This window comes from Quercus robur, chromosome 10 (assembly GCF_932294415.1).
Source record: "Quercus robur chromosome 10, dhQueRobu3.1, whole genome shotgun sequence".
Classification (NCBI taxonomy): Eukaryota; Viridiplantae; Streptophyta; class Magnoliopsida; order Fagales; family Fagaceae; genus Quercus; species Quercus robur.
In genome coordinates, this window is record NC_065543.1 from 37,532,944 (window position 1) to 37,552,201 (window position 19,258).

Sequence of the window (19,258 nt, forward strand, 5' to 3'; positions counted from 1 at the left end):
TCTTGGAGACCACTTAGGCCATGTGGATGCCATGTGGCTTTGCTACCTGTCTACCTTGTGCCCGTCTACTTGGAATCCGTCCACCATGGAGAGTCCATCCATCTTCTCTTCCTCTCTGTCTAGGGCGCAATCTTTATTCTGCCCGTTGTTTATCAGTACGTTTAAACCATCCTTCTCCTTAGCACCGTTGCTTTCGGTTGTCTTTTTTTTAACAGATCCGTCTATCTCAAATTCTATCCCCTTCAGCTGCCCCTTTACTTTATGGGTCCGTCGCCTATTTTCACGAATGGACCCATGGAGTGATGATGTAACTCTATTCTAGGGAGTTGTGTTTTGATTAACAGGCTAGCCTTGGGTCATTAATGCAGGAGGGGCATGTGGCACATTCTCAGTGGCTGATTACTTGGATCGAAGCCTCACTTCATCTCCCGTGTTGTTTCCTCTATATATATGTTGCTCCTCCTTTCATTTTTACTTTCCACAACAGATCTCCAGTGTCAAAGTGCTAATGTCTCCTACCAGAAATCGTCATACCGTCGACTTAGTGTGATCGTTCGCCATGTTGTTTCTGTTGCCTCTTTGCATCATTCAACTGGTAAGTATTTGTTGCCTTATACTGAGTTCTCTTTTTGTTATGCTCGTTGCCTATATAGGTCTGTAGAGTCTTAGGAGTTTATCCATCACGTGTAGGTGATAGATGTTGAGTGAGGCATCGAGTGAACAATCATGTCTCCGCAAAGGAGCGGGCTACGATGAGGTGTATCCGTCAGGTCAGGATGACCCCAACACCTCTTATGATGAAAGGGTTCCGTCTGCCAACTCACCCTTTGTGGAGGAAGATGAGGACTTGGACGTGGACGGATCAGAGGGTGATTCAGGTGGGGATTCAAACGATGAAGACGTAGACAATGTTGAACCTCCCATCCAATCCATCATAGGACCTAATGGCCTTAGGGAGTTTCTCCTTCTCCCATTGTGGACGGTAAATGACTTCAACTCTAGCATCAAGAAAAAACACTACGAGACCCTTAGGGAAAGATACAAGATTCCTGTTGTCATCCCTATCCGTTTGCCTTTCAAATTCGAAAAGTGCTACTACCGGGATGCCGAAGACGTTGGGGTGTAAGAGCAAATGTTTAAGGCGGGAATTAGATTCCTTTTAAGTGCTCTTCACTGCCGTTTACTTCAATATCTGGGGTTGGCCATCACCACGATCTCTCTGAATGCCTGCAGAGTCTTTCTTGGCGTGAAACTGTTATATGGAGTCTTGACTAATGGGGAGCGTAAGCTGACGGTGGAGGAGTTCTTCCATTGCAATCGTCCATTAGAAATCACCTAGTCTAGGGGTATGTACAGTTTCCTATTGAGGAAGCCAGCACTTAGGCTAGTGTGCGATACCCCTGACTCAAACAAAAACTAGAAGAGCCAGTACTTATTCATTCAGGGGGACAACTAGATATGTCACCCTGACGATCAAAAGTACATGCCTATCTACAAAACTTAGGGTATAATGCCCCCGTCTGGTAGGCGTCCATCTGGTCTAAATTTTGTTTCTTATTATTTGTGTCATATTGGCCTAACCGTCCCCTTTTGCATTTCAAGACCATACAGAGGTGACTCTTGAGTAGTGGAGTTTTTTGGAAAAGATCTTTAGGATCAAGTTGGTAGAGAGGACATGGGCAAAGCTTGTTACCTTGGACACAATCCACTGGTATTGTGATGGTCTTGAGCCTATCGCAGCTGCCCGTCGCTACAATAGTCAAACGTGCAGGCGTAAGTCCATTGTTCATTACTTTTTCTTTTATTTATAATAGTTTACCTAACTTTTTCTTTCCGTCCATTTTGATGTAGAAATGGAAGACGACAAGAGGAGGGCTTTCATTAAGCAATAAGCTGCTGTGCGGAAGAAGTAGGAGGGAAGCTTGCCTCCCAGGGGAATAGGTCTGGCCATCCCGTCCACAAAGAGGAAACCGTTGGACAAGACTGACCGTCTCCCTAAGAAACCCAAGGTGGCGGCGGGGTCAGGCATTGGGGAGAATTCTAATGCAAATAAGCTGACTCCTCCGTTTGGTTTAGGGAAAGGCAAAGACCTCATAACAGGTCAGGGCCCCGTCATTGAAAAACGCCCCATCCTTTTCCATGAGGACTCGTGGTACGCACTTAAGCAACTTTTTTCCATCATCAAAGATGATGACTATAAGGACTTGGGCAACCATGCAACCAAGGCCATGGGGGAGACGGGTCTTTTCAACCTTACACAAGTATGTATATCCATCCTTCTCTCCTTTCCATCATGTTGTCTCTTTATTTTTCTAACATTTTTTTCTGATTCTTATAGGGGGTGCTCACGATGAAGGGTTTAATGGGTTGTTGCCTGTCTCAGGAGATGGTGGTGAATCATCTGAGGGCGAAGGCAGAGACAAAGGAGGCAGAGTTGGGGGAGCTGTAGGCCTAGAAGGTGGTCCAGGAGAATAAGCTTGACCTGAAAAAAAAAAAAAAAAAAAAAAAAAAAAAAAAAAAAAAAAAAAAAAAAAAAAAAAAAAAGCAGCTCCGTCAGAGAAGCAGACGGAGGTGCTGAAAAAAGTACTCAAGGACAAAGAGGATGCAATCTCCAAGTCAAAGAAGCAGCTCCGTCAGGCTAAGGAGGACGCGATAAAGGAGTATCATAACTCCGACGCCCTTTTATAGTAATTGGGTGGCTCCTTCACCAACAGCTTCGACGACTGCCTCCGTCAAGTCAAGGCCTCCTTCCCAGATCTGGATCTGTCCCATATCTCCATCGACACCCAAGGCCAGACCCCAACCCATCCCGTTGATCAAGGAGATACTGACGAACTATTTATGGATGACACCACTCATGACCCTCAAGATGACAGAGAGATTGCTCCTCATGAAGATCAAGTTGAATCTGTCAAGGATGAGACCAACCAAACGGTTGAAGAGAAAGATGGAGAAACCCTAACTGACTAGCAGTAGATTCATCTTCTTTTTTTTTTTTTTTTTAATTATTATTATAATGTAAAGAACTTTTTGGGAGGAAAATATTCTTGCTATTTTTGCCGTTGCCTATTGTTGTTTTGGCCTTATGTGTAGATTACTTCCCTTTATGGGCCCTTCTTATATAATGTTTTGATATCCATCACTTGCATTTTTATTGTATGTTTGAAAATATATGTTTGTAAATCCACCTGTTTATTTTGATGTTCCCATCCACTTTGGACTTAGCATTTTGATGGTATCCTTTGTAACTGATTTATCCTTTCTAAGCACTTAATAATGAATCCGTCCACTTGTGGACTTAATAAATTCAAATCATCCCTTGGGATGAACCTATCCTCTTATGGACTTAATAAATTCAAATCATCCCTTGGGATGAACCCGTTAACTTATGGACAATAATTACAAATCATCCCTTAGGGTGAACCCGTCCTCTTATAGACTTAATAAATTCAAATCATCCCTTAGGATGAACCCGTCCACTTGTGGACTTAATAAATTCAAATCATCCCTTAGGATGAACTCATCCACTTATGGACTTCATAAATTCAAATCATCCCTTGGAATGAACCCGTCCACTTATGGACTCAATAATTATAGACGTAATTTTGTAGACATACACATGACATATCTGAATAACTCCTCTTATTATGATAAATACGCGTGTAGAAATTTGTTCTTGAAAAATGAAAAACTGCCTTTCGGAGTTAAAAAGTACTGTAGATAGTAAAAATTAACTAAAAGGAAATAAATTGGAAACGAGGAGTGTCATTGTTTGTGCCATTGTCAACTGGTAGTACTTCTTCAGGTGCTTCGTGTTCCATGGGTGGTGCAACTTTTACCTATCTAACGTCTCTAGGTGGTAGGTCCCTTTCGTCTGCCATGAAGCGATCCTGTAGGGTCCTTCCCAATTAGGTCCTAGCTTTCCTTAAGATGGATCTCTTATGGTGCCTATCACCTTTCTCAAGACATGATCTCTAACTTGGAAATCTCTGTGTCTGACTCTTGAGTTGTAGTGTTTGGCCATAAGGTTCTAGTATTGCATTAATCCTTGTTCAGCCGTTGCTCTGACTTCATCCACCAAGTCAATTTGTAAGTGCATAGCTTCATCGTTCCTACTCTCGTGAAATGACGGCCTTGCTTTCGTATGCTAGTCGAAACAGTGTCTCTCCTGTAGGTGTCCTTGTTGTCGTCCTGTATGCCCATAAAACGCTTGGCAATTCTTCCGGCCACATACCCTTTGCCCCTTCAAGTGGGTCTTAATGATTTTGAGCAAGGATTGGTTCATGAGCTCGACTTGTCTATTGGCCTGAGGGTGGGCGAGTGAGGAGTAGTGATTCTTGATCCCTAACTGTGAGCAAAAATCTCTAAACAATTCATTGTCGAATTGCTTCCCGTGTCTAAAACCAGTACTCTAGGTATACTGTACCTGCAAATAATGTTCCTTCATACAAAGCTTCATATATTCTTCTCCGTGATGGTGGCCAGGGCTTCGGCTTCCACCCATTTGGTGAAGTAATCTATGTTGACTACTAGGAATTTCAATTGTCTGATTGTTATTGGGAACAGGCTCATGATATCCAACCCCCATTAAGCGAAAGGCCATGGGGCCATCATTGGAGTGAGCTCCTCTGTTGGTTGTCTGATGAGGCTGCCATACCTTTGACACTTGTCGCAAGTTTTAACATATGCATGGGCATCTTTCTACATGGTAGGCCAATAATACCCTACCCGTACTAGCTTATGCACTAAAGATCATGATCCGAAATGGTTCCCACAGATTCCTTCGTGGACTTCTCTCATGACATAGTTTGCCTCCTCGGAACTAAGACACCTTAGGTACAGGCGAGAGAAGCCTCTTTTGTACAAGATGTCTTTGATTAGCACGAATCGTGTTGCCCAAACCTTTAACTTCCTTGTAGCCTCCTTACTGTTAGGTAGCATGCCGTTTTTTAGGTAGGAGATTAATGATATAGTCTAGTTGTTCTCGGAACCTATCTCCTGCACATTAACACCGTCTATTAATGGTGAGATCTGAACAAAGGATAGTACCTGACTGGGGATGAGCACATGCTCTACTAATGCAGTCTTGGCAAGACGATCGGCTTGCTCGTTCTCCTTCCTTGGGATTTGAACACACTTCGCTTGAAGGTTGTTTGTTCGTTTCTTTACTTGCTCCAAATACTTCTTCATCAATTCATCCTTGCACTCGTAGTTGTCGTTTACTTGACTCGTGACTACCTAAGAGTCACAGTATACGACCACATTTATGCCTCCTGCTGCTTTGGCAAGATCCAGCCTTGCTACTAAAGTTTCGTACTCTGTTTCATTATTGGTTATAAGGAAATTGAGTCAAACCATGCATTCGATCTCGTCCCCTTTTGGGGAATGGAGTACTATACTAACTCTGCCTGCCTGTCTATTAAGGACACACTTCTGCCCCCTAACCTTCCATGTTGGTGAATTCTGCGATATAGTCAGTGACCACTTGCCCCTTCATGGCTGTACATGGGCGATACTGTACGTCTAATTCACTTAACTCAATTGCCCATAGTGTCATCCGTCTAGCAGCTTCAGGGTTGCTAATTGCTTTTCGTAGAGGCTTATCTGTTAGGATGACCACAGTGTAGGCTTGGAAGTATGGCTTGAGCTTATAAGCCGCAGTTACTAATGTGAAGGTGAGCTTTTCTATTGGGAGGTACCTCCCTTTTACGGCTTGGAGTGCCTAGCTTATGTAGTATATAGGCTTTTGTACCTTGTCCTCTTCTCTGACTAAGGCTGTGCTGACAACTGTAGGATAGACAGCCAGATAGAGAAACAATTCTTCCCCCGGTTTGGAGGGACTCAGCAACGATGGGGAGGACAGGTATGATTTTAGGTCTTCGTACGCCTGTTGACATTCAGCCGTCCATTCAAAGGACTTCTTCAATGTGCAGAAGAAAGGCAGGCATTTGTCCGTTACTCTTGAGACGAACCTGTTTAGTGCGGCTACTTTGCCGTTAAGGCTTTGTACTTCCTTGATGTTTGTCGGTGGCATCATCTCCATTATTGCCCGTATCTTGTCCGGGTTGATCTCAACGCCTCTCTAGGATACCATGAACCCTAGGAATTTTCCGGCTGTCACCCCAAATGTGCATTTGTTCAGATTTAGCTTCATGTTGTAAGAGCGAAGGGTATCAAAGGTTTCCTTGAGGTCATCTAAATGGTCATCTTCCTGTTGGCTTTTTACCAACATGTCATCCACGTAGACTTGAACATTCCTCACAATCTGATGTGCAAACATCTTGTTCATCAGCCTTTGATACGTGGCGCCCACATTCTTGAGTCCAAATGGCATTACTTTGTAGTAGAAAAGACCCTGGCTAATGACGAATGAAGTCTTCTCTTGATCAGCCTCGTCCAGCTTGATCTAGTTATATCCAGAAAACGCATCCATAAAGCTCAGCAACTGGTGTCTTGCTGTCAAATCCACTAAGATATCAATCTGTGGAAGTGGGTAGCTATCCTTGAGGCATGCCATGTTTAAGTCTGTGAAGTCCACATACATTCTCCACTTCCCGTTGGCCTTTTTGACCATCACTATGTTGGCCAACCAGTCAGGGTAGTATAATTCTCGTATGAACTCTACTTCTTGTAATTTGTGAACCTCTTTTTGCTATGGCCTTGTCTTGCTACAGCGTGAACACCCGTTTCTTCTAACGGATAGGAGGAAAAGAGGGCAATACATTCAACTTGTGGACTATGACCGAAGGATCAATTCTGGGCATGTCTTCGTGGCTCCAGGTAAAAATGTCCTAGTTCTCCCTTAGAAATGCTATGAGCGCTTGATGGACTGGTGGGCTAGCAAGAGTGCCAATCTTGGTCATTTTCTCAAGCCTAGAATCATCAAAGAGTACCTCTTCCAACCCCTCCACAGGTTTTGCCACCGTCCGCTGTTCTTCTCGACACATGGTTTGGAAACGATTGTCCATCTCCAGCATGGCAATGTATCACTCACGCACCACTACTTGATCTCCTCGTACATCTCCCACTCTGTACTCGGTGGGGAACTTAATCATCAAGTGGTAAGTTGAAGTTACGACCTTCCATTAGTTAAGGGTAAGACGGCCAAGGATGGCATTGTAAGCGAACAAACAATTAACAACTAGGAATGTGACATCCTTGGTAATTTGTTAAGGGTAATCACCAATTGTTACGGGCAAGGTAACCGCATCGAAGGGGTATACTCTTATTCCTCCGAATCCAATGAGTGGCGCGTTAGTTGGAACCAACCATTCTCTCTCAATCCTCAAATGCTAGAACACCAAGTAGTAGAGGATATCAGTAGAGTTTCCATTGTCTACAAGAACTCGGTGAGTGTTGTAGTCCCCAACTCGTATGCTAACTACAAGTGCATCATCGTGTGGGTGGTGGAGACGTCGAGCATCCTCCTTTGTGAATTCAATTACAGGGTTGTTGATGTGTGCCATCTTTGGGACTAAACCAATCAGTTGGACATTTTGGACCATCCTGAGGTAGGTCTTACGTGCCTTCCTAGTTGAATCGGAGGTTGTGGTGCCCTTTATGATGGTCCTTATGTCTCTTAGGGGTAGCCTAGGTCGCTTGTTTTCCATCTAAGGGTGCGTTTGAATCGGCTTCAAACGCATTCCAGAAATCAATTTCCGGAAAAGAGGGCGTTTGGCTGTCACGGAAAATATTATTTTCCGGAAAATATTTTCCGTTTGACCGAAATTTTCAGCTTTGACCACGGAAATGAATTTCTGCCTTCATTTTCACTTCAATTCATTTCCGTGGCTTGCAAAACGCAGAGAGAGAGAGAGAAAAAACAGAGAACACAACACGAGAGCGAGAGAGAAATAACAAAAAAAAAAACAATCGAACGAGAGAGAGAGATCGACGCTAACGAACGAGATCGACGCAACAGAGAACACAACAAGTGCGGAATAGATCGACGCTAATGAACGAGATCGACGCCAAGGCCTGAGTGCGAAGCCAACGAGCGAGATCGAAGCCAACGAAGTGCGAGAGCTCCGATCGATCCAGCCACCCAGAGCTCCGATCCGGCCAACGAGCGAAGCCTATAGCTTGAACGAGAGCCAACGATCCACAAACCCCGATCGATCCAGCCACCCAGAGCTCCGATCCGGCCAACCAAACATAGAAAGAACGAGAGCCAACGATCCACGAACCCCGATTGATCCAGCCACCCAGAGCTCCGATCCGGCCAGACGACCACCGCGCCAAACGCCGCAGACCCACGGTGAGAAAATGACCTGCTCAAACTCACACCGATCCGCCTAGGGCGCACACCTCACCTCCGACCCACACGTCCGATCCACACACTCACTCACCTCACCGATCCACTCACCTCACCGATCCACTCACCTCCGATCCACACTATAAATTTCATAGTTGTTTATTTATATAAATATTTATATAATTATTTACATGTTTTTATTTATTAATTTTTGTATTATACATTGTTTATAACTGTGTATTTGTCGGTAATGTATATCAAAATTTTGGGACTTTTCTGATTGCAGGTTATTTATTAATTTTTTCAATTATCCATTGTTGATTAAACTGTGTATTTGTGGATTATGCATATGAAATTTTGGGGCTTTTCTGATTGCAGGTTATTTATCAATTTTTTTAATTATCCATTGTTTATGAAACTGTGTATTTATGGGTGATGCATATATCAATTTTGGGGCTTTTCTGATTGCAGGTTATTCCCAATTGGTTTGTGGTCTGAATTTTTTTTTAAGCTCTTTTGGGGCTTGACTGGTTATGCATGATTGGTTTTTGCTGTGATTTTTATTAGAATTTGGTTAGTTAGGTTATGTGTAGAAATTTTGGGGCTTCACCCATGCTTGGTGTTATTATGTTCTTGCAGACCAATATGTGTGTGTTTAAACCTTCATTGAAGGTGCTTTGGGTATATAGGTGATTATAAATAGAATGTAATGTGATGGTATTGTGCTATATCAATGTGCAGTTATCAATGTGATGGTATTGTTATAGTGTAAATAGAATGCAATGTGATGGTTTGGATGTTATATGTTTGTGGCTGATTTTATTTATGGTGTAATCAATAGCATACTTGTTTACATACCTCTTAGACTACAATGTTTGTGATTTTGTTAGATGAAGAAAAAAAACCAAAGCCGCAATTCTTGCCTCAGTTGCATCTGTCCTCCTTGTGGGGGTTGCATTGTTAAAGAAATTACGACGTAGACGTAGAGATCTACCTAGGGCGCCTTATGTTAACCATGCCGCCGAGAGAGAGGAATACATAAATAGTGTTTTGCATGGAAGTGAGAGACATTGTGTGAATCAACTTAGGATGAAGCCTATAGCTTTCCACCACTTATGTCACACCCTCACTGAGGGGGAGCACGTACGTCCGACTGTTCACATGTCTGTGGAGGAGCAAGTGTTCATTTTCTTGCACATTATTGGTCATAATGTGAGGTTTCGTGTAATGGGTAGTCGGATCTATAGATCAACTGAGACTGTTCATAGATACTTCAAGGTTTTCCTTAGGGGGGTCCTGAAATTATATAGAGCTCTAATAAGACTGCGTAGCGAAGATACACCTCCAGAGATAAGGAATAGCAGAAGGTTTTACCCATATTTTAAGGTAAATATTGCGACTTGTGTGTTTTTGTAAATTGTGAAGATTTATGTAATTTTAAACCATTATGTTTGTCGAAAATTAGGATTGTGTTGGAGCAATAGATGGTACACATGTTCGTGCATCTGTGCCACCTGAAATACAAGGAAGATTTCGTGGTCGCAAAGATGGAACCACGCAAAATGTGTTAGCTGCCATTAGTTTTGACTTAAAGTTCACTTATGTGTTGGCTGGATGGGAAGGCAGTGCACATGATTCACGTGTATTAAATGATGCATTTGCTAGGCCAGGGGGATTTTCAATTCCCAATGGTATTACACGATTACTTCACCCTTTTGGTTTGTTAGTTTAATAAATATTATGTGTTTTCCTAAACATAGTAGTGATTTGGTTTTTTTTTTTTAATATATGTAGGTAAATTTTATCTTGGTGATGCTGGGTATGGTAATAAAAATGGAATATTGTCACCGTATTGGAGTGTACGATATCACTTGAAAGAGTTTAGTGATCGTCCTCCTGAGAATGCGCAAGAATTGTTCAACCTCCGACACTCTTCATTGAGAACTACCATTGAGCGAGGGTTTGGAGTGGTGAAAAAACGTTTTCGAGTGTTGGATGCAGAACCATATTGGTCTTTCCCAACCCAAGTGAAAGTAGTGTTAGCGTGTTGTATGGTTCATAATCACATTATGGGGGTTGAACCAAATGACCATATTATGGAAGATGCAATGAACCAAGTAGAGCTTAGTGACCACCAACAAGAAACACAATCCCGTCGGGAGTCCGTCGAAGATAGTAGATCATGGAATGCTAAGAGAGATGAGATATGCCAAGCCATGTGGTCTGATTATATCAGGAGTGGAGAGTAGTACTTTTTTTAGATTTTTATGATTGTAATGTGTTTTTTCTTTTTGTTTTTTTTAAAGACAATGTATGTAATATAGACTTTTGGTGATGTAATGAAAAAGTATTTTTAGCATTACATTGTTATTTGATGGTATTACATTGTCATTTCCATAGTTAGCATGTTCCATTCTATTGTGCACATTCATAAGCGTGGTTGTATGTGTGTTTGATTTGTTATTCATGTTCCGAGTGTAATTATTAAATGCTACTCTCACTATACTATTTTCATATGTAGTAATGTCAAAGGGTAAGGAAAAAGTTAGCGGCAGCAAGCAATTTAGGTGGCTGCCACCTATGCATGAGATGATGCTAAAGATACTAACAGAGGAGGCTGGAAAGGGCAATAAGTCCTTTAATACTTTTAGGGCCGGCTCCTTTGCTCTTGTAGCGAAGGAGATAACGGCCCATTTCGGGGTTGAGTGCCACCCTGTATTTGTGGAGAACCGGATGCGGACTCTAAGGTCCATGTGGGCAACTATTCAAGAGCTTAGAAAGAAGAGTGGATTCGGTTGGGACGAAAATCTGAAAATGATAACTTGTGACACTAAAACATACCAAGAAGAAGTTATGGTATGGCTTCCAACTATATTTTCTTAATATAGATAATAATATATGTTTTTGCCTTTTATATGAAATTTATAGTGTCATTCTTTTTAGGATTCCATTGCTTTTATAAGGTTTTCCAAACATAACTTTCATGTCACCTTACCTATGTATTATATCTATACATATCTATGCGTTTTCATCTATCTATATGTGTATGTGTCTGAGCTACAATTTTATTTGGTTCTCGGTTTGGTTGCTAATAAAATGTTGGGAAAGTAAAGAAAAGATTGATACTTTCTTTTTAAGGTGATTCTTTTAATGTTGTGCTTGCTGTTCTATTTTTTTTTCTTTTTTTTTTTTAATTGGGCTCTCTTAGCAGTGAAGTGTGCATAATAGTAGCATAATGTATTGACTTGTTTCATCCTTATTTGAGAGTTTTTTTGCATTTACTTGTTTCATTACTGAGAAAATGTAGGAAAAAGTATGGAGTATTTGCTTTAATTGTTATTGCATAGTCTTTTATATTGAATTTATGAGTGAAGTTATTATTGCATTATTGTATACATTCTTTTCTCCCTTACAGGCACATCGGAAGCATGCCGAGTATCTGAACAAAAAAATTGAGTTTTACGATGAATTAGCGATTGTGGTGGGGAAGGACACAGCCACAGGTGCCTTTGCTAAGTCCGGAGTGGATATCGAAAATGAGCCAGATAATGGGGATAATGGGGATAGTGCAGAGTTTGTGGCAGATAATGTGGATGAATGTGTGGTTGAAAAGGGGAAGAACGCAAATGAATCATCCACCACTGGGTCGGGAATTTCCAAGTCCCGCAAAAGAGGGCATGCAGCTTCTAATGCTGATGATAGTGTGCTGACTGATCTGTCTGATCAGCTGAAGGAAATAGCTGTCGCTCTGAAAGAAATTAATCGGGGCCCGGTAGATTACACAACTTTGTATAATGAGGTAATGGCTATGATGGCGGATGGATATAGCGAAGATATGCTCGCTACTGCCTTCGACCATCTTTGTGAGAATGAGAAGACGGCACGTGGATTTTTAGCCAAGAATGCTAGGTTGAGGAAGCTGTGGTTAGATGGTTATTTTTTCTCACAAATTTGATTTGCTTATTTCATGTTGACTGTGATGGTAGATTTAGGAATTAACTTTTGTTGTAGTATTAATATTGACCTATCAATGTATTATATATGTACTCTTTTGTATTATTGGGACGATACAATTGCCCAAATTATGTATTTGTATTGTTCAGATACCACAAATAGGTATCATTTTTGTATGCCATTGAGGTGTAATGCCAATGGTGAACGATTGATGTGGCTGTTTTTATATAAATATTATGGGTATATTCGAATGATTTTATGTTTGATGTTGAACCAAATGACCATAATTTTTTTATTGTTACAGATATGTATAGGGAATGCAGGTTCTTGAATTTTATCTATAAGAGCAAAATATAACATTGATCTTCTCCAATTCCTCCAAAACTTCATTCAAGGATGGACGATTTTTTAGGGCCAGATTCTAGATCATTTTCCGTAAAATGATCCAAATTATTTTCCGTAAAGTATTTTCCGAACCAAACATGGGAAAACGTTTTCCGTAAAGTATTTTCCGTAAAATATTTGGACGAACCAAACACCGGAATTAATTTTCCGTAAAACGATTTCCGTAAAATATTTGGACGAATCAAACACCGGAATTGATTTTCCGTAAAACGATTTCCGAGACAGCCAAACACCCGAATACATTTTCCTTTTTCGGAAATTAGCATTTCCGGAAAATAGCATTTTCCGGAATACATTTTCCAGCAACCAAACACAGCCTAAAGGGCTTGCTCATGTGGTGGATCCATCCTTTCCTTACTGACGAATCTTTGCAATTTTCCTTGTCTGATAAGGGGTTCTATCTGCTACTTCAAATTATAACATTCAGAAATGTTGTGGCCGTGGTCTCGGTAGAAACGACAGTATTTATCTTTAGACCTCTTGCTGAGGTCTCCTTTCAACTTTCCAGGCCATGTCAAGGTTGCCTCGTCCTTGATCTGTATCAGGACTTGATCAATAGGGGCCGTCAACGGGGTGAAGCTTGCAAAACTCCCAGTGAGGGGCTTGGAACACCTATCCTCTTGTCAGTCTACTGCCCTTGTTGTCTTTCATCCCCTATCCTGCCGTACATCTTCTTGCCTTTCTCACTTTTTAGGCTTCTCTTCTTGGGCAAGCAACGCGTCTTTCGCGTTCATGTATTTAGTAGCTCGGTCAAGTGAGACTTCCCCTTCCGTTACCCATTGGTGAATGCAACAATGAGTGTTTTGTCGTCAACTTCATCTATCAAGAAGGCTTCCTTATTGAAGCAGGTTATGTTAGATCTTAGTGTCTCCTCCTCCCGTTGCTTGATGTTCATCAAGCATGTAATGGACTTCTTATACCTGTGCCCCCTATAAAGTGCGAGGCAAACTGCGCGCCCAACTCCTTGAAGGTACTGATGGAGTTAGGTGTCAACTTGCTAAACCATACCCTTGCAGGACCCTTCAGCGTGGTCGGGAAGGCTCGACACATGATTTTGTTCACCATACCTTGCAAATGCATGAGGATTTTGAATAACTCCAAGTGATCTAAGGGATCCTTTTACCTGTCGTAGGCTTCTACCTGTGGCATACAGATCTTCGGCAGAAGGGGGAATGAAGTGATAGGTGTGATAAAAGGCAAGTCCATCCGATGGACTAACTCATCGAGGTCGCTTGACACCCATCCTTTGAAGGCATTCATGATGAAGTCCATCCACTCCTTCATCATCTGCATCTCCGCGACTATGTGTGGTGGTGCTGTTTCTAGGACAGATGGCTGGTATTTTGTCGCTCTTGGCTACTCGAAGCATTGTTGCCTTCTACTCCTTCTCGGTCCCTTCTTTCAACACTGATGCCCTCTTGTTCTTCTTCGTGACTGTTAGGCCTAGCATCCCTTTGGCGCAATTGTTCCTCCAGGTCATGGTTTTTCTTAGTAAGGTGTTCCATCACTGCAGCTAAGGTCTATACCTGTCTTTTAAGGGCAGTAGTGTGTGGCTCCTCTCCATTATTGTTGTTGGTTTCCATCGAGCGAGTGAGTACCATACAACTTTTTGTTTGGGAAATGGTAATATGGTTGTTACTGTTTTTGTTTCCCATAGACGGCACCAACTGATGATGTCGAAAATCGTTAGTAAGCTGCACAGTCCTCACGTACTCTAGACAAAACCTGCGCAACAAAGAAGAAAAAAACCTTGTAGAGAGTACTAGTGTGGTACCAGCCAGATACCCTCCGAAAGTTAAGTTAGAGAATGTTCACAACTCTAGAGTGTCAGAGTTGGGGTAAATTATGCGTACCTTAATTTCTAAGGGTTTTGGGTTTTTATAGTGGTGTAGAACCGACCTTTGTTTCTTGGTGAAGAAGATGTTTCCTTGTAGAGAAGATTCTCATAAATACACAAATTTTACGAAATCCTTTCCATGTACAGATTTTGTTGATTAGGGTTAATCGTAGGGCACAAGACATTTCCATTTGAAGTTTCTTGGAGACCACTTAGGCCACGTGGATGCCACGTGGCTTTGCTACCCATCTACCTTGTGTCCGTCTACTTGGAATCCGTCCACCATAGAGAGTCCGTCCATCTTCTCTTCCTCTCCATTTGGGATACGATCTTTATTCCATCCATTGTTTGTTAGTACGTTTAGACTGTCCTTCTCCTTAGCACCATTGCTTTTGGTTGGCTTTTTTGAACAGATCCATCTATCTCAAATTCTATCCCCTTCAGGCACCATAGTTTTAGTTTTGATATTGTGGGTCTCCTGGTAATATTATATGATATTCTATAATATTATTATTATCACGGAACATGGTGAGGAAGATGAATTTTGTTGCTTATTATATTAGATATGAATTTAGCAAAATAATGGGAAGTGTTGTGTTCTTATGGAATCTTTGCTTCTTTAAAATAAAAGTGAGTGAAATTTTTTGAGTGTCATTTAGTAGCTAGCCACAGGGCACTGCAATAGTAGGACTAATGGACTATAAGTAACAAATCATATGAAGAATCTCCAATAATGGTAGATTTTGACTTTTAAACATTCAACTTAGGGGCAAAGAAGCTCTAATAGTGAAATGGCTTTGTGAGTCAGCTTGTATACATAACTGATATATTGTGAATCTATTATGTTTCTCCATAAACTAATTGAAGCTATCCAAGTTGCAAAACTTCCACCACAAAACAAGTTTAAGGTGCTTGGTCTAGATAACTATGTTTCTTGCATATGGTGGGAATATGTTTCATCACCATAGTCCACTTCTATTGTAGTTAGTATAATCTTTTATGTAGTTATCTTTATCATTGTATAGACTTTGAATAAATTACTTTACCAAAATGTTGCTGACCATACTATCATATTTTGCCTAATATCTTTTGCTATGTTCTTTGTTATGATTGTTATTTTGAACTTATTTCTTTTGGAGAATGAGTCTTAAAGCAGATTAAGTTTTGTTAAATACATAAAGCTTTCATAACTTTTCACCTATGGTATTTTTGAAAAATATAAATGTTAAACTTTTATTTGAATGTTAAAACTATTTAGTAAGTATTTTTGTCATCTATTTTAGTTGACCTTGACATTGATTTATGCTCTTTATTTCTAGTTAAAATGTCGTGTGCCTTGGATTATAGTCTTACATATGATGTCAAGGGGAGATACATTTCATTGCAACAAGTTTTAGCTTGGCAACATATCTTCATGATGAATATGTTATTATTTGATTAGTATTTGAGAGAATAGATTGGAACTTAAATTATGTATATGATATTGAACTTGGGTATTATTTTTCCTTATTAGTAGTTATTGATTGAACAGTTGGTATGCTTATATGAGTATTTGTGATTGAAAATATGTGATGTGTGGGATTGTGGTTTATGATTTTCCATCAAGTACCCATGTAAAATTAAAAATGTAAATTTTATAGAAAAATCCTTAAAAATGTAAAATGTTATTAGCGAAGACAACATCATCGCTAATATTTTATCATATCATTAGTGACAACAAACAATATCATCACTAATATGCAAATTTTAGTGATGACCTGTTTGTGGTCACTAATATATTATTATTTGTGATGACAACAAGCGTTGTCACTAATAATGACATATTAGCGACAACAAAAATGTCGTAAGACATGAAAGAAACGAAAGTGAGAGAATGCAAACTAAAATGTGAAAGTAATACCATAAATTAGTAGGGATTTGAATTTGATTATTCAGTTCTATCCAAGCTGACCAGACCAACTCTTCAACACCTCCTCTTTGACTCCGAGCAAAGAATAGGTCATATAACTCTAGTCACTTTTGCCCACCTACTAATAATGCTAACTCTAGACTCTTTCTAGCCAAATAAGGATCACTACCTGGTGAGATGGTTCTCTTTCTAACTCTCCTCCTTGCAAAGTTGGCCTTAGTAACTTCCACTTATGTGTACCAATTGAGATAGGGTTATTATTTATTACACCATACAATTACCACTTTTATTTGAGATGTAAAACTTAACTAGGCAAAAAAGTAAAATGGTTAAAAAGTTTGAAGTTTAAAAATTTAACTCCATTAACTTTTACAACTCACATGGAAGTAATAATTGCACAATCCAAATCCTAGATTTACACCTCCTACAGGGCTTATATGAACAGTTTAATGTAAGCCAATATTTTTCTTTGGTTAAGGTGCACCCCTAAAATTTGGGGTTATTTTGAAAAACAGACCTATTGTTTTAGAATTTGGATTTTGATACTTAAGGTCGATCATATACCACTTTGAGCATTAACTCTTTTGTCCATTTTTTGCTAATGTGTTCGTTAAGTGCCACATCAACTGTAACACATGTTTTGTTGGCCCAACCAACTTGTGACATGTGGGTTTATCAATTTATGATCATGATGATTGTTATTCACAAAATCTCCAATCCAAATCAAACTATTTTTATTGGGGTTTTAATATTTTATAGGTAACCAAGTAGGGAGTAATCCACAAAATCCCTAGAAAATTTCTCTAGAAAATTTTGAGAGAAAGTGAGAAATGAGTCCTATCAATCAAAACAAACCTAGAAATCCTCTTAAGAACCAAAAAGAACCCAAAATCCCCACAGAGAGAGAGGGCCTTTCAGGAACCACAATGAACCTAGAAATCCCTAATCAAGTCACACCTTCATACCCTATGGACTAATGGAGTCTCCGCCTAAATTAGGTCTAGGAACCATATTGGGCCCTTTGGGCCAATCACTTACACACATAAATCCACGTACCAGATTATGGGTCTAGAGTTTGGGTATGGCTTGAGAATGTGTTAGACACCCAAAACCGCCGGGCTTGTGGGCCGGCCTCCATTATATGTTGCTAGGCAATATTTAATTAAAGAGTTTATTAAAAGAGCCCTAATCCTTAACCTAAACATACATCATGCACTTTAAATAAAAGTAACACATACAACATGTTAAAAACATATCACAATATAAAAGGAAATAAATAAAACACAATCAAAACAAAATAAATTAAACATGACAAGTTGACAATTAAATAAAATACACAAGGAAATAATATCAAAAAGACTAAACATGGCAAAAATACTAAAGCACAAATGGAAAATAATTAAACATAAACATATTAACCTAAACAAAGTCAAACAGAATCAAATAACATGTAAAAAGTGATTAAAATAATAAAAAATAAGATTTTGCCCTAATCTGGGTTCGAGGTGCGTGTGCATGGCCTTTAGCCCAAATTCAAAAAATTATATTTTTACAAATTTAATCATTCAAAGATATTAAAACGGAAATCAAACAAGCATGTTAGAACCCTAAACACTAAACTAACATAAAGAAAATAAACAAACATCAATATAAACAAATAAACATGAAACAAAACAAACAATTATACTAAACTAACATTAACTCAATTAACATGTCAAACTTTACATGGAACTAAAATAATAAAATAAGAACAACTAAAACATATTATAAACAATCTAAAATCAGATTAAAACATATCAAACATAGTCATGAACATCAAACAAACAAATATAGCGAATATAAAAACTATGTTAAGAAACACATGTGAATCCTATTAAACAAAGGAAAAGTTCATGGAAAGAACACTCTCCTTGCTTTAGATTATAAGTTTAGAGTTTGTTTAACTAACCCCTCAGTGCCTACAACACAAAGATTAGATTGATAGGACAAGAATAATCAAAAGAACACAATAGTTAGGTAATCACAACTCAAGAACAAACTTTAATTGAAAAAGGTTTTGAGAAATCAATTTTGGAAAATAGTGTCTTCCTTAGAACTAACTAAAGAGAGGTTTTAATTTTGTAAAAAACCATTCTAAGGTGCTGCCCTAGGGTTTCGAAAAGAGAAAAAAATGTATTAGAGAAGATGGAGGCCAAAAAATGACTATCTCTAGCTAGGGTTTTGATTGGAGGCATAAGATGAGTATATATAAGTTAAAATTAGGGTTTTCATACTTTTTTAATGATCTTTGGATGTTCTCAAGTGCCCATGGGCCTGCCCACATCAAAGCATTATGTTTTGGGCCTTTAAATGAAGTTTTAAAACCCAGAAAATCGAACTGCCCAGTTAGCCCAACTTCAAACAGTCATAACTCACTCAAAATAAGTCCAAAATAGGCACAATTTGTGTTTAAATTGAAGCCCAGGATGTCAACTTTCCAATGAAACAAACTTCACTCAAAATTTCTTTGTGGATCAAAAGTTATGGTCAAAACAGAGAGCAAAAGTTATTTTTCAATATCGATTTCAAAGCAATTTGAACACTTTTGTGTTGTGATTACTTCCAAACTATTGTGAATTCTTTAATTACCCTTGGTTGACATATGTCAAGCTCATCATTAGGGCCAAGGACCAAAATTTATTAATAGGTACAAAATGCGGTGTCTACACACCCAACCAAAAATCACTAATGAAACCCAACAATCGAAGAACCCAAATCACAAATAATCAAGAGAGCGTGTGTTGAGAGATTGACACTGGAAATATCTGAACCCATTGTCGCTTGCATTTCAAATTTGGCCTTCAAATTTTCTAGTTTAATTGAATCACCCATGCCAAACTAACCCCAATTGGAGGAGGTC

The 19,258-nt window shown here is 39.5% G+C and overlaps 1 protein-coding gene and 1 long non-coding RNA gene across 2 annotated transcripts; both read left to right on the top strand.

The window, feature by feature from the left end:
- The first annotated feature begins 9,523 nt into the window (after nt 1–9,523).
- Nucleotides 9,524–10,307, top strand: LOC126703499 (uncharacterized). The gene is made up of 3 exons (XR_007648105.1): nt 9,524–9,640; nt 9,720–9,945; nt 10,049–10,307. It is a non-coding gene; the product is annotated as an uncharacterized LOC126703499 (long non-coding RNA).
- Nucleotides 10,308–10,312: 5 nt separating this feature from the next.
- LOC126703498 (uncharacterized) lies at nt 10,313–12,464 on the top strand. Its single transcript, XM_050402457.1, has 2 exons — nt 10,313–11,110; nt 11,670–12,464. Exons 1-2 carry the CDS (start codon nt 10,778–10,780, stop codon nt 12,207–12,209), a joined length of 873 nt encoding a protein of 290 aa, XP_050258414.1. The 5' UTR covers nt 10,313–10,777; the 3' UTR covers nt 12,210–12,464.
- Nucleotides 12,465–19,258: the final 6,794 nt, after the last annotated feature.